Consider the following 22,901-nt stretch of genomic DNA (forward strand, 5'->3'; position numbering starts at 1 on the left):
AAGTGCGGTAATTTGTTTGGACCCCGACTCTTGTTTTTCCGCGTTTGCGCCGCGAAGCAACTGAGGCTACAGGGACTCTTGTTTTTTTACTCTGGGATCAAGTGGTATAATAAAAGCAGCAATGATATGTCGTCGCTGCTGTATTTTAGGTTGTTGTCTAGTGCCTTTGAGATTTCATTGTTTATCGATACCTCTGCTTATTTCCTTAATTGACTCTGGAGACTACGACGGTCATTTCGTGCAGGGTGTCGAACCGAACCCGAACCGAAAACCGTACCTGAACCGTTATTTTTGCCGGAACTGAACCCGAACAGAAATTTTCAGAACACTGCTGAACCCGAACCGGAGCAGAACCATAAAAAATAATAGCGGTAACCGATTCGCAACAAAACGGTTCGGACATAGAAGTCAGCACAAGAGTTCCTCCCTATCCCCGAACGAAGACACATCGGTATCATCATCACGCGCCTATATCATGGATTTCAGAAATTTTCACCTAGCAGTCAGACGACGACGTATAGTAAGTATACTTTCAGCATCTTTTTAACATGTTGAAGCTCAGTTGTCCTTGTGAGCGCCCAGGCTGGCGCCCCACGCGGTGATGCGGCGTCTACTCTTCAGAGACAAGGTGCCACGCGGACGAATGCAACAGGAATGGAGTTGGCCAGTTATGTAGCTCTACTCGACGAATATGTGATCAAATAAGCGCCCAAGATTTCTTTTTACACGTGAGCAGTAAAAATTAAACAAGTCAGAAACATGAGAAGTGGAGAAGGAGCGTACGCAGAACGGTGCCTGTTTGATTGGTCGTGGTTTCAAAAGTAAATGTGGTTCTGCTTATTGGTAGTGCAGTTGTGTCGTGATACATTGCCTTTGTCAACGGCAAGCCCTATCACCACCACCACCACCACCACCTTTGTGAGGTGAATTAACTAGTACACTGCTGTGAGCTCGGACAGAGTAAGGCTGGCAGGCTTATTTTCGTCATGCTTCAGTACGGTTTCAGATCGATTCACGCTGCGAAGGCAGTGTGCCGGCAAGTACTGTCGTCTATCTTACGCTGTCCATCTTATTAGGCTTCCTTTAAGTTTATCTTGCTGGCACTGTGCGTGTGAAAAAGAGATTTTGGGAACAGAAAGTAGCGGGACAACACCGTTTCATCAGCGTGGACTCTATTTGCAATAAGTGTTCATCCATTTCTTATTTCTCTCGCTAAAGAGCTACCTCACCGCTAAAGACGTCAATGCAGACAACAGCAGTAAGCTATTAGCCACGCATTTCCTGATAAAAGCAGTTTTATGGAACATATAAAACGGAAGCGTTGAACCGGTTCGCGAACCGGTTCGGGGCTGCGAACCGGTTTGCGAACCGGTTCGGTTTTTGGCGTGGCCGAACCGGAACTGAACCGGAACGAAATCAAAACAACGCGAACCCGAACCGAACCCGTATTTTTTGCGGTTCGACACCCTGATTTCGTGGGAACAGGTCTGTTTCATCTGACACATAACAGGAGACAGTGGGTTGGTAGTGTGCGTCTTCCTTATACCCGTCGACCGTATATCGTATCCTTGCAAGTAGACTGAGGCACACAAAAAGTAGACAAATGCATGTACACAAGACTAGATTCAAACAAACAATGAAGCATTTCATACACTGAATCCAAGGAAGACACAGAAACAGAATAAAGAGAAAGAATGCAAATGAACATCTCGCCGATAGGGAATGCCATGTATGTAACATAGAAAAAACAGGAGAATTGGAACTGCACGAGGAAGCCGATATGGACGATCAAAGGTTGAAGGGCATTGTGAAGCAACAATAATATCGTGATAAAAGATCAGTACCAATGATTAATGAATTCAGAGCAATGCTAGAACAGAATACGAGTGTAGCAACAGAAGTTTTCGAGTATGTGCTCGGTCCGCGCCCTCTGTTGGTCTTTCTCTCTCTGCGCGTCTCTGTATCGCTGCTGCCTCCGAAAACTCGCATCCAGGCACTTCATAGTTCATACGGATATCAGGCTTGGGTGCTTGTCTCCTGAGAAACACAAATCGTGAACCTTCGATGACGAGGCGTGCACTGCACTCGCGAGTACGGCCACGAACTGGCTTGGGTGTTTGCTTGCCTTTTCAGTAGACGGCGTTCTAGCCGCCTAAGGGGTGTCGCGTCTGAGTAGCCCGCGGATTCGGCATCCTTTGCTTAGCAAGCAATTTTTGAAATTCAACTGCTGAAAAAGCAGGAGGATTTACAGCTGAGACGTTAGGCATCTGAAGCGCCCAAGTTACGAGCTTTGAGGAAACCACAAAGGTTCTACATGCGTGCCATTTACTTTACAGCTCCTTTTTAGAAAACACAAAGACCGATGTAATGGCCTCACGGTGAGTCTGGTATACAGTGCCGCCACGTAGCTTCTTTCTCATCACCTGCCTTAGTAGAAATTTATGCACGCTGGCCCAATGGGCTGCCCATCAGCGAATATGCGACCGTTGGCTGTGATCAGGGATAGCCTCCTTCACAGCAATTAGGGAGATTAGAAATGAAACGAAGAAAGAAAACAACGCACGAGAGATGCTAGTTGCAAGCCTAGCAGGGGATCTGCCAATCAACTAACAAGCTCTGGAGGAAAATATATTTGGCATTATGTAACGCATACACCCACTTCAGTCTGTAAACGAGAGGGTGCGTCCGCTCACGCGTATGGAGTAGACGTCGCTGGTAGAGGAAATGGAGTAGGAAACCGCACGGTGTATGCGACGTATTTCTCCATTCTGTACCGCGAAGGACATGCAATGGCTACACCACTTTGCGGCATGCCCTTAATAATGACCGAAAACACACAATGACTCAATTATCGCGCGGTTTTCGCCCACCAAGCACGATAGCAGCGCCGCCGCACCCCCATGACGTCAAGCACTGAAGCGACTCTACAGAGAATAAGAAGACGGAGTGTAGAAGCTTGTGTAACATCATGTGCAAGAAAATAGATCCCTTCCCCCAGATTTGATGGCCTTTCGGTTACCTGCGGGCCCCGTCCATTCTTTGAGTACCTTCTTGAGTTTCTTTACATGAAACGGCTTCATGGCCATGTCTACCCGGTTGATGACCTCGTGGAACTTTTCGTCAGTCAAGTCGCGAAGCTGCTGCACATTGTCCATGCCTAAGGGAAATTTCAACACTGGGGTTAAAATCGTCTGAGGCTTTATGAACACAGTTAATACGAATGCGTTGCAGAAGGTTGTTATACCCACTTTCGTACGTGTTACAGAAAAAAAAATCTAGTGATATAAAATCTTGCGGCATATATAGGGTACAATTTGAGAAGAAAGATGCGCTAACAGTTCACTCACACTGTTCACCTGAGCCAGGCTCGCTACCAACTGCACAAGTCTAATTTTCACTATCTTAACAGGTTTGTAGCGCTTTCTATAACCCTTGTCATTTTATCCTGGCTCTTGGTTCTTGTGACAGTGTGAGGTTGTGTAACCACGTACAATAACCATGCCGACTAATGTCGAATTGGAAAAGCAAATGAAAGACACGAAGAGTCAAATAATGAGTGCTATACATGACATATCACAGGAGTTCAGATCATGCAGCTCTGCTATGTCTGCACAAATTGAAGAAGTGAACAAAAGCATGTCCTCCATCAATGAAAAAATTTGTGAAACGCAAAAAAAAGTTGGAAGCTGTTCTTGTGGAAAATACTAAACTGTGAAAAGTTAACGAGGAGCTAGCAAAAAGAGTGAGTGATCTCGAACAGTATTCTAGATTAAACAACATTGAGATCAAGGGAGTACCTGAAAACCAGGGAGAAGACTGCGTGAAGATTATACAGGCCATTGGTGTTAAAATCGATATGCACGTCGATGAAACTGATATTGATGTTGTGCATCGTGTACCAACTTATGACAAACCTGGGAAAAATATTATTTTCCGCTTTGTTTCAAGGAGTAAAGAGAATGCGTTTCAGACGAAGGCTAAGAGAGCACGCCTTTGCGCTGTGGACTTGGGTTTTAGAAACGACACTAGGTCCATTTACTTTATTGACCATCTTACGCCTATCAACAAAAAACGGCTTGCAAAAACGCGAACCGTTGCAAAATCTAGTAACTGGAAATTCGTTTGGACCGACCAGGGCCAGATTAAAGCAGGATTTTCGACGGAGAGTTCGGTCCTTCGAATCAGACACGAAGCAGATATTGCGAAAATAGGCCCTTTGCTGTGAACTGGTGACTAAGGCTGTGTTCTGTTTTGTTCCCCTTGCATTGATGGAATTTTCTTTAATTCACTTTAATGCGAGAAGTTTAAGACGACACTTTCATGAAATAGACGATTTTTTGTGCCATTGCCTTACTCTCTTGTCGCAATCAGCAGTACAAAAACTACGTTTCTGAGCATGTTTGCCGTGATCAATCTCTCACTAATGTCGGTGGTGGAGTAGGCCTCTTTATTGCTTCACAAATATGGTATATTGTCCGCAATGATATTGTCTTAGATATTCCATGTTGTGAAAGCGTATGGGTTGAAGTTGATAAGAGCTGTTTGTCCGGTGCGCATAGGTATGTTGTCGTCGGCGTGTTATATCGTTCCCCATCTGTAAATGTCACACAATTCACTGGTTCTTTAGATATGTTGTTACACAAGTTGAGTTTGGAAAATAAGTGTGTTGTACTTACTGGTGATACTAATATAAACTACTATATATAAAATACTATACTACTATACATAAAATACTATATATACTCCTTTATTGTTAGCCAGTGTCGATTTTCATGCGCCATCTAGACATTGTAGAGTTCATCGTACTTTTTATCCACGTTTTTGTCACCCGTCTTCTCCTTTGGCGCGCATGCAGTGTTGCTTTAATGACATTGGGAACACTAGTGTGGACATTTTTGCTAATTTTACTTTATTTTTATCCTCTTTGTAACTTTTTATCGTTTTGTAAGTTAATCTTCTTTCCGTGCCCCTCTATGTAGGCTCACGCTGTTGGCGGGCACGTGAAACTAATAAATAAATAAACTTATTAGATACTATTTCACCTACTACTGTAGCCTTTTCTAGTTGCCTTACTAGTTACGGTTTTACATGTCCGCTTACGTCCCCTACCAGAGTAACATGCAGTACATCTACTCTAATAGACCACATATGGGTCAAATACTGTTTACTGTCACATGCTGAGGTTATTGAAATTGACATCACAGACCATTATGCCGTATCTGCCACTTTCCAGTCCAGACTCTGTGGCAATGATAGGGGTTCCTTCGTGCGCTTTATTTCGGAGCGCTTTGTTTGTGACGTGGCCGGTGTCGATTGGACCACCATTTATAAGTGTGAGCACGTTGACGATGCATACAACACTTTTTCTGCTTGTCTTATTCATGCTATTGATCGTAACACAACCACGACGTTATCTAGGAATAAGTACTTGCATGGCCGAAATCCGTGGATTACCCGTGGCATTCTTATATCAATGCGGAAGAAGCATAATCTCAGTAGGAAACTTAAGAGTAACCCATTTAATGTTAACTTGCGAGCGAGATATATGCTGTATTCCAAACATTTATCCAGATTACTACACAGTGCTAAGAGACAGTATTTTCATTCAAGAATTGCATTTTGCACAAATGTCAAAGATAAGTGGAAAATCGTCAATTCCTTCCTTAATAGACAGAGCCGCCAGTCATTTCCTGATAAGATTACTTCCAATGGTGTAACTTATCATGATTCACATGACATCGCCATCTGCTTTCGGTAATCACTTCATTTCTACAGTTAGGAATTTAACAGAGATATCACAATCACCTCAGTCACATTTTGTTCCCGTTGTACCCGCGTGTATCTCAGTCTTTCTTCCTACAACCTACGTGCCCGTTGGAAGTGTCGTGTGCGATATCATCACTCCGTAACGTTTCCGCAGGTTACGATCGCATAACTGTGGCAAATCTGAAACTTGTCCGTGACGTTATCTCCCCTGTCCTCGCACATATTATCAATCTTTAATGATGATGATTATTCATCATTCATTGATGATGATTTCTTTCAAACACGGCACGTTTCCTAAGGCTCTGAAACATGCCTTAATTATTCCCCTATTTAAAAAGGGTAACACTTCAGATTTACATCTGAAGTATAACTATCGACCAATCTCTATCTTGCAGGCGATTAGTAAGATCTTCGAACGGTTACTCTACAGCCGCCTTGTTAAGTATCTTGAAAAATTTAATATACTATGCAGCAATCAACACGGATTTCGTAACAAGTACTCGACTGAAACTGCCCCGATTAATTTTTGCGATAGAATTAAGTATTCGTTGGACACTGGAGGCATAGCCCTCTCGGTTTTTGTTGACTTTTCTAAAGCATTTGATTGCGTGCATCACACAATACTCCTTTCCAAGTTAACAGCTTAGGGAATTTCCGGCCCAGCTCTATCACTTATACAAAGCTTTTTGCAAGACAGAATACAGGTTGTAAAATTTAAAGGCATAGCCCTCTCGGTTTTTGTTGACTTTTCTAAAGCATTTGATTGCGTGCATCACACAATACTCCTTTCCAAATTAACAGCTTAGGGAATTTGCGGTCCAGCTCTATCACTTATACAAAGCTTTTTGCAAGACAGAATACAGGTTGTAAAATTTAAAGGCATAGCCCTCTCGGTTTTTGTTGACTTTTCTAAAGCATTTGATTGCGTGCATCACACAATACTCCTTTCCAAATTAACAGCTTAGGGAATTTGCGGTCCAGCTCTATCACTTATACAAAGCTTTTTGCAAGACAGAATACAGGTTGTAAAATTTAAAGGCATAGCCCTCTCGGTTTTTGTTGACTTTTCTAAAGCATTTGATTGCGTGCATCACACAATACTCCTTTCCAAATTAACAGCTTAGGGAATTTGCGGCCCAGCTCTATCACTTATACAAAGCTTTTTGCAAGACAGAATACAGGTTGTAAAATTTAAAGGCATAGCCCTCTCGGTTTTTGTTGACTTTTCTAAAGCATTTGATTGCGTGCATCACACAATACTCCTTTCCAAATTAACAGCTTAGGGAATTTGCGGCCCAGCTCTATCACTTATACAAAGCTTTTTGCAAGACAGAATACAGGTTGTAAAATTTAAAGGCATAGCCCTCTCGGTTTTTGTTGACTTTTCTAAAGCATTTGATTGCGTGCATCACACAATACTCCTTTCCAAATTAACAGCTTAGGGAATTTGCGGCCCAGCTCTATCACTTATACAAAGCTTTTTGCAAGACAGAATACAGGTTGTAAAATTTAAAGGCATAGCCCTCTCGGTTTTTGTTGACTTTTCTAAAGCATTTGATTGCGTGCATCACACAATACTCCTTTCCAAGTTAACAGCTTAGGGAATTTGCGGTCCAGCTCTATCACTTATACAAAGCTTTTTGCAAGACAGAATACAGGTTGTAAAATTTAAAGGCATAGCCCTCTCGGTTTTTGTTGACTTTTCTAAAGCATTTGATTGCGTGCATCACACAATACTCCTTTCCAAATTAACAGCTTAGGGAATTTGCGGTCCAGCTCTATCACTTATACAAAGCTTTTTGCAAGACAGAATACAGGTTGTAAAATTTAAAGGCATAGCCCTCTCGGTTTTTGTTGACTTTTCTAAAGCATTTGATTGCGTGCATCACACAATACTCCTTTCCAAATTAACAGCTTAGGGAATTTGCGGCCCAGCTCTATCACTTATACAAAGCTTTTTGCAAGACAGAATACAGGTTGTAAAATTTAAAGGCATAGCCCTCTCGGTTTTTGTTGACTTTTCTAAAGCATTTGATTGCGTGCATCACACAATACTCCTTTCCAAATTAACAGCTTAGGGAATTTGCGGCCCAGCTCTATCACTTATACAAAGCTTTTTGCAAGACAGAATACAGGTTGTAAAATTTAAAGGCATAGCCCTCTCGGTTTTTGTTGACTTTTCTAAAGCATTTGATTGCGTGCATCACACAATACTCCTTTCCAAATTAACAGCTTAGGGAATTTGCGGCCCAGCTCTATCACTTATACAAAGCTTTTTGCAAGACAGAATACAGGTTGTAAAATTTAAAGGCATAGCCCTCTCGGTTTTTGTTGACTTTTCTAAAGCATTTGATTGCGTGCATCACACAATACTCCTTTCCAAATTAACAGCTTAGGGAATTTGCGGTCCAGCTCTATCACTTATACAAAGCTTTTTGCAAGACAGAATACAGGTTGTAAAATTTAAAGGCATAGCCCTCTCGGTTTTTGTTGACTTTTCTAAAGCATTTGATTGCGTGCATCACACAATACTCCTTTCCAAATTAACAGCTTAGGGAATTTGCGGCCCAGCTCTATCACTTATACAAAGCTTTTTGCAAGACAGAATACAGGTTGTAAAATTTAAAGGCATAGCCCTCTCGGTTTTTGTTGACTTTTCTAAAGCATTTGATTGCGTGCATCACACAATACTCCTTTCCAAATTAACAGCTTAGGGAATTTGCGGCCCAGCTCTATCACTTATACAAAGCTTTTTGCAAGACAGAATACAGGTTGTAAAATTTAAAGGCATAGCCCTCTCGGTTTTTGTTGACTTTTCTAAAGCATTTGATTGCGTGCATCACACAATACTCCTTTCCAAGTTAACAGCTTAGGGAATTTGCGGTCCAGCTCTATCACTTATACAAAGCTTTTTGCAAGACAGAATACAGGTTGTAAAATTTAAAGGCATAGCCCTCTCGGTTTTTGTTGACTTTTCTAAAGCATTTGATTGCGTGCATCACACAATACTCCTTTCCAAATTAACAGCTTAGGGAATTTGCGGCCCAGCTCTATCACTTATACAAAGCTTTTTGCAAGACAGAATACAGGTTGTAAAATTTAAAGGCATAGCCCTCTCGGTTTTTGTTGACTTTTCTAAAGCATTTGATTGCGTGCATCACACAATACTCCTTTCCAAGTTAACAGCTTAGGGAATTTGCGGTCCAGCTCTATCACTTATACAAAGCTTTTTGCAAGACAGAATACAGGTTGTAAAATTTAAAGGCATAGCCCTCTCGGTTTTTGTTGACTTTTCTAAAGCATTTGATTGCGTGCATCACACAATACTCCTTTCCAAATTAACAGCTTAGGGAATTTGCGGCCCAGCTCTATCACTTATACAAAGCTTTTTGCAAGACAGAATACAGGTTGTAAAATTTAAAGGCATAGCCCTCTCGGTTTTTGTTGACTTTTCTAAAGCATTTGATTGCGTGCATCACACAATACTCCTTTCCAAGTTAACAGCTTAGGGAATTTGCGGTCCAGCTCTATCACTTATACAAAGCTTTTTGCAAGACAGAATACAGGTTGTAAAATTTAAAGGCATAGCCCTCTCGGTTTTTGTTGACTTTTCTAAAGCATTTGATTGCGTGCATCACACAATACTCCTTTCCAAATTAACAGCTTAGGGAATTTGCGGCCCAGCTCTATCACTTATACAAAGCTTTTTGCAAGACAGAATACAGGTTGTAAAATTTAAAGGCATAGCCCTCTCGGTTTTTGTTGACTTTTCTAAAGCATTTGATTGCGTGCATCACACAATACTCCTTTCCAAATTAACAGCTTAGGGAATTTGCGGTCCAGCTCTATCACTTATACAAAGCTTTTTGCAAGACAGAATACAGGTTGTAAAATTTAAAGGCATAGCCCTCTCGGTTTTTGTTGACTTTTCTAAAGCATTTGATTGCGTGCATCACACAATACTCCTTTCCAAATTAACAGCTTAGGGAATTTGCGGCCCAGCTCTATCACTTATACAAAGCTTTTTGCAAGACAGAATACAGGTTGTAAAATTTAAAGGCATAGCCCTCTCGGTTTTTGTTGACTTTTCTAAAGCATTTGATTGCGTGCATCACACAATACTCCTTTCCAAGTTAACAGCTTAGGGAATTTGCGGTCCAGCTCTATCACTTATACAAAGCTTTTTGCAAGACAGAATACAGGTTGTAAAATTTAAAGGCATAGCCCTCTCGGTTTTTGTTGACTTTTCTAAAGCATTTGATTGCGTGCATCACACAATACTCCTTTCCAAATTAACAGCTTAGGGAATTTGCGGCCCAGCTCTATCACTTATACAAAGCTTTTTGCAAGACAGAATACAGGTTGTAAAATTTAAAGGCATAGCCCTCTCGGTTTTTGTTGACTTTTCTAAAGCATTTGATTGCGTGCATCACACAATACTCCTTTCCAAATTAACAGCTTAGGGAATTTGCGGCCCAGCTCTATCACTTATACAAAGCTTTTTGCAAGACAGAATACAGGTTGTAAAATTTAAAGGCATAGCCCTCTCGGTTTTTGTTGACTTTTCTAAAGCATTTGATTGCGTGCATCACACAATACTCCTTTCCAAGTTAACAGCTTAGGGAATTTGCGGTCCAGCTCTATCACTTATACAAAGCTTTTTGCAAGACAGAATACAGGTTGTAAAATTTAAAGGCATAGCCCTCTCGGTTTTTGTTGACTTTTCTAAAGCATTTGATTGCGTGCATCACACAATACTCCTTTCCAAATTAACAGCTTAGGGAATTTGCGGCCCAGCTCTATCACTTATACAAAGCTTTTTGCAAGACAGAATACAGGTTGTAAAATTTAAAGGCATAGCCCTCTCGGTTTTTGTTGACTTTTCTAAAGCATTTGATTGCGTGCATCACACAATACTCCTTTCCAAGTTAACAGCTTAGGGAATTTGCGGTCCAGCTCTATCACTTATACAAAGCTTTTTGCAAGACAGAATACAGGTTGTAAAATTTAAAGGCATAGCCCTCTCGGTTTTTGTTGACTTTTCTAAAGCATTTGATTGCGTGCATCACACAATACTCCTTTCCAAGTTAACAGCTTAGGGAATTTGCGGTCCAGCTCTATCACTTATACAAAGCTTTTTGCAAGACAGAATACAGGTTGTAAAATTTAAAGGCATAGCCCTCTCGGTTTTTGTTGACTTTTCTAAAGCATTTGATTGCGTGCATCACACAATACTCCTTTCCAAGTTAACAGCTTAGGGAATTTGCGGTCCAGCTCTATCACTTATACAAAGCTTTTTGCAAGACAGAATACAGGTTGTAAAATTTAAAGGCATAGCCCTCTCGGTTTTTGTTGACTTTTCTAAAGCATTTGATTGCGTGCATCACACAATACTCCTTTCCAAATTAACAGCTTAGGGAATTTGCGGCCCAGCTCTATCACTTATACAAAGCTTTTTGCAAGACAGAATACAGGTTGTAAAATTTAAAGGCATAGCCCTCTCGGTTTTTGTTGACTTTTCTAAAGCATTTGATTGCGTGCATCACACAATACTCCTTTCCAAATTAACAGCTTAGGGAATTTGCGGCCCAGCTCTATCACTTATACAAAGCTTTTTGCAAGACAGAATACAGGTTGTAAAATTTAAAGGCATAGCCCTCTCGGTTTTTGTTGACTTTTCTAAAGCATTTGATTGCGTGCATCACACAATACTCCTTTCCAAGTTAACAGCTTAGGGAATTTGCGGTCCAGCTCTATCACTTATACAAAGCTTTTTGCAAGACAGAATACAGGTTGTAAAATTTAAAGGCATAGCCCTCTCGGTTTTTGTTGACTTTTCTAAAGCATTTGATTGCGTGCATCACACAATACTCCTTTCCAAATTAACAGCTTAGGGAATTTGCGGCCCAGCTCTATCACTTATACAAAGCTTTTTGCAAGACAGAATACAGGTTGTAAAATTTAAAGGCATAGCCCTCTCGGTTTTTGTTGACTTTTCTAAAGCATTTGATTGCGTGCATCACACAATACTCCTTTCCAAGTTAACAGCTTAGGGAATTTGCGGTCCAGCTCTATCACTTATACAAAGCTTTTTGCAAGACAGAATACAGGTTGTAAAATTTAAAGGCTTAGCCCTCTCGGTTTTTGTTGACTTTTCTAAAGCATTTGATTGCGTGCATCACACAATACTCCTTTCCAAGTTAACAGCTTAGGGAATTTGCGGTCCAGCTCTATCACTTATACAAAGCTTTTTGCAAGACAGAATACAGGTTGTAAAATTTAAAGGCATAGCCCTCTCGGTTTTTGTTGTATTTTCTAAAGCATTTGATTGCGTGCATCACACAATACTCCTTTCCAAATTAACAGCTTAGGGAATTCGCGGTCCAGCTCTATCACTTATACAAAGCTTTTTGCAAGACAGAATACAGGTTGTAAAATTTAAAGGCTTAGCCCTCTCGGTTTTTGTTGACTTTTCTAAAGCATTTGATTGCGTGCATCACACAATACTCCTTTCCAAATTAACAGCTTAGGGAATTTGCGGCCCAGCTCTATCACTTATACAAAGCTTTTTGCAAGACAGAATACAGGTTGTAAAATTTCAAGGCTTAGCCCTCTCGGTTTTTGTTGACTTTTCTAAAGCATTTGATTGCGTGCATCACACAATACTCCTTTCCAAATTAACAGCTTAGGGAATTTGCGGCCCAGCTCTATCACTTATACAAAGCTTTTTGCAAGACAGAATACAGGTTGTAAAATTTAAAGGCTTAGCCCTCTCGGTTTTTGTTGACTTTTCTAAAGCATTTGATTGCGTGCATCACACAATACTCCTTTCCAAATTAACAGCTTAGGGAATTTGCGGCCCAGCTCTATCACTTATACAAAGCTTTTTGCAAGACAGAATACAGGTTGTAAAATTTAAAGGCATAGCCCTCTCGGTTTTTGTTGACTTTTCTAAAGCATTTGATTGCGTGCATCACACAATACTCCTTTCCAAATTAACAGCTTAGGGAATTTGCGGCCCAGCTCTATCACTTATACAAAGCTTTTTGCAAGACAGAATACAGGTTGTAAAATTTAAAGGCATAGCCCTCTCGGTTTTTGTTGACTTTTCTAAAGCATTTGATTGCGTGCATCACACAATACTCCTTTCCAAATTAACAGCTTAGGGAATTTGCGGTCCAGCGCTATCACTTATACAAAGCTTTTTGCAAGACAGAATACAGGTTGTAAAATTTAAAGATAGTACTTCATCCCCTGCCGTGTTACCTGCTGGTGTCCCACAAGGTTCTACATTGGGCCCACTTCTCTTCCTCGTTTATATAAATGATCTCCCCTTATGCATTCATCATTCACATGTTTTTTTTTTTTTGTTTGCTGACGACACTACTCTGCTCATCACTGGCCGACACGTCATGCAAATGGTTTCAGATCTTCAATCCGACATTGACAACTTGATTGGATGGTGCCACGTAAATGGCCTAAAATTAAACGCTACAAAGACTGTTTCCATGATATTTCACAGTCCTCAGCGTAGCCTGGATTTTTGCCATACGTTGTCCATTCACGACGCCCCTATTCAGTTTAGCAAAGAGGTCAAATTTCTTGGCGTGCTTTTAGACCACCATTTACGTTTTCAGTCCCATATTCGAAGTATCACACGTAAAACCTCTTATGGTATTAGCGCCCTTACTAGAACTCGACACTACTTTCCTGCGCCCATTGTTTTAAACCTTTACCACGCTTTTGTGCACTCACATTTTTCTTATTGTGCAAGTGTCTGGGGCCTTACTTATAACACCCATTTACGTGCTCTGGAAACTGTTCAGAATCGTGCTATAAGAATTATCTTTCGATTACCATACTTGTCTTCTGTTGCTACAATCATGCACGATCACCAGATACTAGCTATTAAACAAATAATATCTCAACACATATTACACATAACATTTGGCGTTTTGAGAGGACACGTCCTTTCTGTAGCCATGAACTACGATGAACTTAGAGCTGTTCACCACACGAGAGCAGGGGCTGAAGGTGTCTTTAACTTCCCTACCGTTAAGACTAACTACGGGAAACTAACTTTTTTGTTTCGCAGTGCAAATGAATGGAACAGCGTACCACCAAGCATAAAAAGCGTCAAAAATTTTTCTGAATTTAAAAAACTAGCGAAATATTTTTTGCTGTCAAAAATGTATAAAGGTTAATTTAACTATATATTACGTACGATAATATTACTGATTTGGGGCACAAAGATGTGCAGCTGTGTCTAGTGCGTGACTTGCTATTACATGTATATTTTTGTGCATTGTTTTCATGTATTATGTTTTTATGTATTTCGTGTATTATGCTCGTGTATTGTTTTTACCTTGGCATTTTTTGTATTGTTTCGTCATGGCTCTAATCTTTGTATGTCACACGGAAGACCCTTTAACCGGGATACTTTTCCCTCTGGGTCTTCCATCTGTGTAAACTGTACTGTTCATTAAGCATTCTAAAGTTTAACTAAATTCTATTCATACTCTATCTGGGTGGAATATCGCAGAGTTGGCTCAGCTATAGAGTCTTATGCCACCAAACTTACCAACAGCACACATTTACGTAGAATGTTGCATTCTGAAGGTCATTTTACGAAGGTCAGTAACAATTTGCAGTCCTAGGGACTAAACCTCGGGGTTAGGGCACCAAAATGGGGAGGGAATAGCAGTCTAAGGAACTATAAGGAGCCGCTATTGATCTCCGTTCTACTCTTTTTTTCCTCCTTGAGTATACTAGTCATATGATCGTTAGTCATGATCGCTTTCAACGCCGAGACTGGGAGGTGACACGGGTTCGAATCCTGTCACCGGCTGTGCTGTCTGAGGATTTCCCTGCGTTTTCCGAAGACTTTCCAGACGAAGGTCGGCAGAGTTCCCCCTGAAGTCGGCCCAGGACGCACACTAACCCCCATGTCCCCACTCCTTCTTGCTGTCCTCTCTCCATCTGTCCACCTCTGTACGCCGCTCATAGCCACAGTTGCTTCGCGGCGCTAACACGGAATTTAAAAAAAAGTGTCTGGGCTTGACGCTGTCGTAAAGCACGGTAAATGAATGTGAGGCCGCCAAACTTTAATAACGTTTAAACGGTAATCTGGTGGCGAAACCTTACCTACAGATTATTTTATGCTAAGACTTCGAACTGGTGATCACACAACAAACCCTACACAATCATTTTCATACAGGGTCACCGACAGGGGCGGATTTAAGGGGGGGGGGCGACCCCATGCGGTCGTGTTCCCTATGTAAAAACCCTAACTCCTGGACGATGGTGCGCCGCAAAGCACGAAATTGCCTTAAGACCGCCCCCCCCCCCATGACAGACCCTTAAATCGACCCACGGACTCTCACCCAGCCTCCCCTCTCCACAGAAAACTGGCCACATCCGCAGCCCACCAACGCTCTGCCCTCCAAGCTCTCTGCACCTTTCTGGACACCATAGGACTTCGATCCTTATACTCAAGGGGCTCATTATTTCATTTCCCACATCTCCACCAGGTAGAGTATGTGACGTGGCGATGGAACTCCGCATTCATCATCTTAAAATAAAGTTTTTGATGTTGTTGGGAGTATCCGTTACTCGAAAAACGCCAAGACTCATATTTGGGAATATGTACTCAGTGAAAGGACTCATCATCATTACCCATAGCGATTCACGTATTTCCCTTCTGACTGACTCATGCGGTTGTTCCATGGCATGAGGCGACAGAGTGCGTTTTGGCTCAAACGGAAAGACAGGGTTTTCAGTACGCACTTACCATAGCCTGCACAGACCAACAACCGCCCTGTGTGTTGTGTGCTGTGAAAGCTGTGCTAATGGTTTGTACTCACCTATTTCCTCGAATTTCTCGCAGTAAGAGAGGAGACCCGCTGGTTCAAGGAGGTGGTGAATCTCCGATAGTCTCGGTTTTGTTGCCGGAACGGACGTCATTGTGACTGAAAAAAATAATCGATTGGTTGGCACGCTGGAAAAAAATGATATTTGAACTTGTATGTGCGTTATATGTGTTACATACATTGTGTATGCATTGGAACGGCATCTCACAGGAAAATGTATAGCACCAGCGCATGCAAACGGCAATAACGAAGACACTTCCTACGCTGCATTGTGCGTGTATTAACATAATAACCATTCAATACGGAATACGCCTGCGTCCAGTACCCTATGAGACGCAAAACACGACCATCTTTAGGGCCCATTTAAATGAAATACGGTGGCTATTATGTGGTACATAAGTGCAAACACAGCAGTGGATTGTTGATCTACGTATCTAAACGGGTTGCGAGACTTCGATAGACGTTGTTAGTTTGCACTGTGGACACGACGTTCTACACAGCGTGTAAATTGAGAAAAAAACTGAACGGCGTATTAGGGTATAGGCGTGTCCATCGTGCGGTCCATACGCCCGTTCGTTCTTTCAGTCTATGTCGTTAGTCAGTAGGACACTAGGTGCATTGCGGAGATTTAAAAAATAGTTGGTGAGCGTGTAAATTCATTATGTTCCGCGTCATTATGTTCGCCAAAGTCATTATGTTCCGTGCAGGAATGCCAAGGTGGAGTATAGGAGGTACGAGTGCTATGCCTCAGTGCAGTGGTGTGTAGCTCACCTGGGTGTCCTGTCCACTGTTCCAGTTCGTTCTGGAACCTCATCAGTTGAAAAGGATATCCGGACATGCCAACAAGATCCATGAACTCCTGCAACTCTTCTGCCGTCGAGTCAAAAAGCTGCTGCACATTGTCTATGCCTGGGGTCAAGTTCAACACTTAAGTTAAACACGTTCCAAGTCTCATGAAGACGATTTACTAAATGCACTGTAGACCACGCAAGGTACTCTCTAAGGTACTCTCTAAGAGTGAGAGAAATTGTCCTTTTTATTCATTTATTTATTTTTATTATTATTCGCGCCATTTCAAATCCGAGGCACTTGGCCGCAGTATACACTGATCCACCGAGGCTGACTTCAGAAAAATCGTTCAGCAAGCATGCCGAAAAATAGTGACCTTAAAACAAAACACTTTAAAAAAACAACCGAAGTACCAGTGAGGTCGCTATATTTGGTGACACGAAGACGCATTCTGGCTCACCTTTCTCGATGAACTTGTCGTAGTAGGCGAGGAGATCCGCTCGCTGAAGCAGTTCGTGAACTTCACGCTCCGACTCGTTTGAAGGAATGGACGTCATTACGGCTGCAAAGGAAGTTCAATGTAGGCGGTACAGGCACATATGTCCGGGCAGTGAGATTTTAAATTTTCATTTAAGATAAGATGAAATCGACTTGCTAACGTAAAGGAACTGTCGATAACGACTACGTAAGCTATACTGGACCAGAAAGGGGAAGGACACAAGTAGAAGGGGATGTAACACTTGGCACCCTGTTTAGCATATTTAAGAGAATGTATTTAAGAGAAGGTTCTCCGATACGATGAGGACCTGTATACCGAGTTTCGCAACAAAGGGTAAGAGACGCGTATTACATCGTTTGTGCGAATCTCGAAACGCAGCTGGCTCAGAAAAATGCTGGAGACATGTCAGTCAAGAGGGTTTATGAGCCATCGTGCATATCTCTCCGGCTAACGTCCACGTCCTTAAGGGAACCAGACCTGTAGCAACCTACGGCCATCGCGCTCTTCATTGACAAGATAATGAAACCATAGGAGGGAATGAGGATTTTTTCCTCCCCTGATATGAGAAATGGATGAGGAAACATCTGGGGCCACCGTTTCACTTACTTTATTACCTTCACTGTATTTCTTTTTGGAAGCTCCAGAGAAGCACTCGGTCATAAAAGGACACAATGACTAATGCAGCTGGAGGTTTGAGACATAGGACTGAAACTTCTTTGGTACCTCTCTACGTGATCGGTTCTCAACACCCTTTCGCTTACGTATGAACCCGTTTTACCACCCATCAAGGCGCTATCCCCTGCTCATAATAACTCCAAAGCAATACGCGCATAAGTTCAGAGGTATCTTATTGCCTCTCCCGAGTTTCTTGAGGCTGCATTGCTCCTCGCGAGCAACCCTACTGCTAGCAGCGATAAGACACGCGCATCTAGAAACTGCCATGACCTACACTTGGTGCGTTGCTGGCAAGGGAGATGACCTGCAAATGATACACTACACAAGTGACGACCGCAAGTGAGTGCCGCGTGGCGTCCTTCCCCCATTTCAATTCCCAAATTTCCCCTCGAAAGTTCAGAATCCCTGTTAAGGCACATGCCTTTAATAACCTCAACCTGTACGTGCTCCGAAGGGGCCGTAACATCTTTTGTGGATCGCGGAATGTTCGTGAGAACGACTGGAATAATTAGAGGCATAACAGGCGGAGATTGAAGTAAAGGAAACGTAAAGGGGGGGGGGGGGGCAAAATACGACTGATTTACAGTGCCACGTAACACCTTGCTACTATTTATATACTCAACCTATGACCTGGGAATAAAAAAACACCGCACGTATACAACCGATTTCCCCTTGGCCAATACGGACCGTCGTGTATGAATACTACCATGGAGTGCCAGGAGCATGTACACGAAAAGTGAGTCGTTTTACCAGAACCCCAGATTTCTCCAAATACCTGCATGGCCTGACCACTGTTTGAGTGCGTTCTTCAATCTTTTCACGTGAAGGGGCTTTCTGGCCATGCCTACGTGCTCGGCGAGTGTCTGGAACTCTTCGTCGGTTGAGTCACAAAGCTGCTGCACATTGTCTGCGCCTGAGAACAAATCCAATACCGAGGTTAAATATTTGTAACGTGTCCTCGGACACATTAGACACATCCCTAACGCAGAAGACCCCACCACACCTGGGATACGAATTTTTGCCTTTGTCTCGCATTAAATAGTTGTATGATGACCTATACTATAGGGCTCCTTAACCTCTGCAATCACAAATACCCCTTTTTCACTCCTCTTCGTCCTTTCTCTCCAGGGGATGCAGCAAGCATCTAAACCCATTCTAAAATAAGTATTCTTAAATTACTTCTTAGAATGGCAAGAAAGCCAATGCAAAGAGAACGAAACGACAGGACTAAACATTTCTTTTCGCGTTCCCTTCTATACTGGTGATTTTAGAATTTCAACACAACCATCCCATCATTCTAAGACCTTCAGTCTTAGCTCAGCATGCCGAAATTAGCAATCTGTCGAGCGAGATTTATTTGTAATAATAATTGTAACTGCATAGAAAGCTTGCCGTTGTGATGGCTAGTTGCATTCACCCCCCATGTCGCGCCCTTTGCCAATTAGCGAAGCGTGGAAGTTTTATGGCGCGCTCACACAGGTCTACGAGCTGAACTTTAGCGCTTCTTCAGCGCACGAAGAAGACCTAGCATTCGGGACAGCGTTAGGTGACGGCTTAACTCTCTTTATCTTACCGCTCTCTTTTCTCTCATGTTTCGCCTTTCACCACCACCGGCCCGCCCCACAGATACACACGCTTTTTCAAATGCAACAACCTTTCTGAATCCCGCTAGTATTCGATACACACAGACACACTTTTTAACTCACCTAGTTCGATGAACTCGTCGTGGTAGGAGAGAAGATCCGCTAGTCGAAGTAATACGTGAAGTTCCTCTTCTGATTCGTTGGCTGCACTGGACGCCACCGTGACTGTAAAGCAATGTTGACTGTTAAGCCATCGATAGACATCCACGCAAAATCCTTATTGAAATCTTCATTGTAAGATAACGTGAAACTCCTGTCACTATCTTTATTTAACGATGCTCAGAGATAAGACTGCAGAGTGATTGATGTGGCGACAGCGCGTGTGAGAATCGAGTCAGTTGTGGGTAGGTTGTCGGCACCTCTATCTCTCAATTCTACATTTCTATGCAATCATGCATGCGGAAGTCCGGTACCCCCAAATGACCTATGTGATCATCTGCTTCAATTTGAAATGTTCTTCCATGCAATTAGATCGATTAGATATATTGTGGAGATTGCAGAAAATAGGTCGTCAAATGCTTGGCTCGTAATATTGGATTTGTGAACCAACGAAGAAAGCCTTCCCGGCATTCAAGGTGCCATTATACACCGGTACTGGACGCTAATACGGGTTACACGAAGATGGAGTCCTTTCTCCCCGTTTGGTTCTTCATTTACCTGACTGTCCTGTCCACTGGCCCAGTGCTTTCTTCAGTCTCTTGACGTGAAATGGCTTTCTGGCCATATCAACAAGGTCAATCACTTCCTGGAAATTGTCCCCCATGGCGTCACAAAGCTGCTGAACATTGTCCCCGCCTAAAGACAATTCCAAAACGGAGGTTAAGGTTCCAAGACACGTGACTTCGTGCATTATAGAAGTAACACTAAAACAAACTGAAAGGGCGGCTACGGGTGGATAGTAGACGTTGAAAGGTGAGTGAACCCTAGAAATATCCGAAAGAGTAGCGCCGACTGCGATACATGGCGATGACCGCGCTATAAAATGAGACCCGCGTACAACGTTTTCTCGACAGAAAGACACCGAGTTCCGCGGTGGTGACGTCAGCCTGTCAGAAAACCGCTCAGCCCACCTGCACACGGTGATTTCTCGACGGTTCCTTGGCCAGCGTCGGCGATGCTTGGCCTTCGGTGCCGCTTACGGCGTTCTTTGTCGCGAGAGTAGAAGTACAGGCCCCGCAAAAGTTTACGGAAAACGCCACCGGTATATTTCCACCTCGGTGCGACACCCTAGCGGCAAGCGGAAGTGGGATTGTTCACTCGTTCAGAGGGGGAGAGGAGTGAGACGGCAGCGACACCAATTCAAACCATGTTTCGAGCAGGGGCGGATCTAGGATTTTCCCAAAGGGAGGGGGGTCCCTATGGGCAAGTGCCACGTGCATGCTGACCCAAGCAGCACAATGTACTGAAAGTCGAGTGCAATAGGGGTGGCCGGTATGTGTTTCATCAATGTTCTTTCGTTTCACAAGCCTGTTCAAGGCCTTCCACCTACCCGTCCACCCCTATTGCACCCGACTTTCAGTACATTGTGCTGCTTGGGATATGGGCCCATTAACACTATGTTCAAGTCTGGAATTCAGGGCAGGTCTGAACGCGTGCCCCCCCCCCCCCCCCCAAAGATCTCCACCTGCTTTGGGCACATTCAAGCCATAACGAAACTCTCGCGGTGTGTCGCTACCAGGGAACTCACTCACATCTCTGAAAGAATAAACGGGCCAGTTTCCGCTCGCTGGTTGGCTGTCGCGCACAGGAGAAAATACACCTGCTGCGTGTTCCGTAAATATTTGTCGGGGCCTGTACATAGAAGATGAACAACTGAAACGTGGCAGTCTCCGAAAAAGAAAGAAAGACACCTGTTTTCATCTCAACTCCAAGGGAACGAAATATCCACAAGAACAGGAAGACAAACAGGGCTCAAAATCCGCTACGAATACTTTACATGGCATCAATGGGGTCAGGTTCAGGCAAGGAGACTAGAAATATATAGGATGTTTCCTATAAAGTGCCTATGAAGTATATAAAAAAACCTAGACATTGTACAAGGATGCAGCTTATTGCATTGGTCTTTGCGGCACTTTTTTCACGAGGAAGACACCAGTTTTTTTTCTGTTTTTTTCACCAGTCAATTTTAAACAGCATTAAATTTAGTTTTTAAAGTTGATCTCGCAAATCTGCCGGGTCAACCTCACGTTTTTTCAATGGAAATGGAAAGCGCACGTTCGATTTACCCCGAAACATAGCTGAAAGCGTCCAGCACCACTGCGGGAACACATTAAAAAAATGCAAAAAGCACCGTTTTGGGACTTGGCAAGAAGAGATATGCGTGGAACGACAGGAAGCGTCAGGGGAAACTGAAGGCGTGACGCAGCAAATCTTGTGCGGCGAGGGACTGTGAAGGGGGCGGAGCAACGACGGCCCATATAGCGCTGAACTACTCGCGCCCAGCGACTTGGGAGTCCCAAAACGGCGCCATTTTGCATGTCTTCTTTCTTTCTTTTTTTCATGTGTTCCCGCTGTGGTGCTGGACGCCTTCAGTGACGTTTCGGGGTAAATCGAACGTGCGCATTCCATTTCCGTTGGAAAAACGTGGGGTTAACTCGGTAAATTAGCGAGATCAATTTTAAAAATTCAATTTATCGCAGTTGAAATACGACAAAATCAGTCTTCCCTGGCGAAAAAAGTGCCGCCAAGACGAATGCAGCAAGCGACATCCTCGTAAATTTTTAAAAATATAGTTTAGGGACACGTTACACCAAACATCCTATATAACGTGTTTCATGTATAGACAGTAGTATGCAAAAGGAGTCCTCCCAATTTGTGGAACCGTACGGCTTTCAAAACTAGAGGGAAGTAACTGTTGCGACCATCGTGGTGTTCTGTAAGTAGGACGACCTTTTTGGTTCCTTCCATAAATGGAAATCTTCCTTTCTCAATTAAACATCTTAACTGTGTTGCTTATTTCGTCGGTACTCCAATTTGGTGGCTCTCTCCTGTAGCGCTAGCGCTGTGCGCACTGTGTTTGCATTACACCAATTCAAACGCTGACTTTCATATGAGAGCAACTTCATTTTGAATTTTAGCGTCCCTTTAGAGAAGCAATCCAGCGACATTTGACGTCGCTCGAAATCCTGCTTCGTCTGTCAAGCTGTCCACCAGGAGTCACTATTCAGAATGCAAGTCGGCCTTTCCAGTGAGAACGTGACAATCGTGTTCTGTGTCGCCATTATTACACCAGACGCAACGCTAACAGTGACGACATGTCGTGCGGCGTCTCCTACGAACCAGGTGGGAGTCAGAATACGTATTGCGTGCTAAGCGGATTTCCTTTTTCTTAAATTTATCCCGTATCTTTCTCTTCTCCAAACAGGCTTAATTGATCGCGGGTACGCTCTGAATCATGCGGCCACCGTCCCTTGTCCGCACATGTACACGCACGACTAGCTTCCGTTAGTATTCCGCGTACGCATCGACACAGCCTATTCTGACTCACCTATCTCCATGAACTTGTCGTGGTAGGAGAGAAGATCTGCTCCTCGAAGTAGGTTGTGAAGCTCCCCTTCTGCCCCATCCGCTGGAGTGGACGTTGCTGAAACTGTCGTTTTTATTCTTAGATTGAGACGCACTTTTCCATCGTCGGAAACGACTGAAGGGACTAATGAGGCG

General features: G+C 43.0%; 1 protein-coding gene and 1 long non-coding RNA gene across 3 annotated transcripts in view; both read right to left on the bottom strand.

Annotated features, from left to right (window-relative positions):
• LOC135374100 (uncharacterized) overlaps positions 1 to 22,901 on the bottom strand; it is a 36,544-nt gene that overhangs the window by 9,665 nt on the left and 3,978 nt on the right. For both annotated transcript variants that reach the window (XM_064607105.1, XM_064607104.1), the window contains exons 6-13: positions 22,729 to 22,830; positions 19,899 to 20,036; positions 19,305 to 19,406; positions 18,374 to 18,511; positions 16,885 to 16,986; positions 16,407 to 16,544; positions 15,630 to 15,734; positions 3,020 to 3,157 (exon numbers count right to left, since the gene is read on the bottom strand). In XM_064607105.1, the coding sequence (XP_064463175.1) occupies positions 3,020 to 3,157; positions 15,630 to 15,734; positions 16,407 to 16,544; positions 16,885 to 16,986; positions 18,374 to 18,511; positions 19,305 to 19,406; positions 19,899 to 20,036; positions 22,729 to 22,830 (963 nt within the window). The remainder of the gene's footprint in view (positions 1 to 3,019; positions 3,158 to 15,629; positions 15,735 to 16,406; positions 16,545 to 16,884; positions 16,987 to 18,373; positions 18,512 to 19,304; positions 19,407 to 19,898; positions 20,037 to 22,728; positions 22,831 to 22,901) is intronic.
• Positions 79 to 3,012, bottom strand: LOC135374101 (uncharacterized). Its single transcript, XR_010416755.1, has 2 exons — positions 2,126 to 3,012; positions 79 to 2,037 (listed from the first exon to the last, which is right to left on the bottom strand). It is a non-coding gene; the product is annotated as an uncharacterized LOC135374101 (long non-coding RNA).

This window comes from Ornithodoros turicata, unplaced genomic scaffold (assembly GCF_037126465.1).
Source record: "Ornithodoros turicata isolate Travis unplaced genomic scaffold, ASM3712646v1 Chromosome44, whole genome shotgun sequence".
Classification (NCBI taxonomy): domain Eukaryota; kingdom Metazoa; phylum Arthropoda; class Arachnida; order Ixodida; family Argasidae; genus Ornithodoros; species Ornithodoros turicata.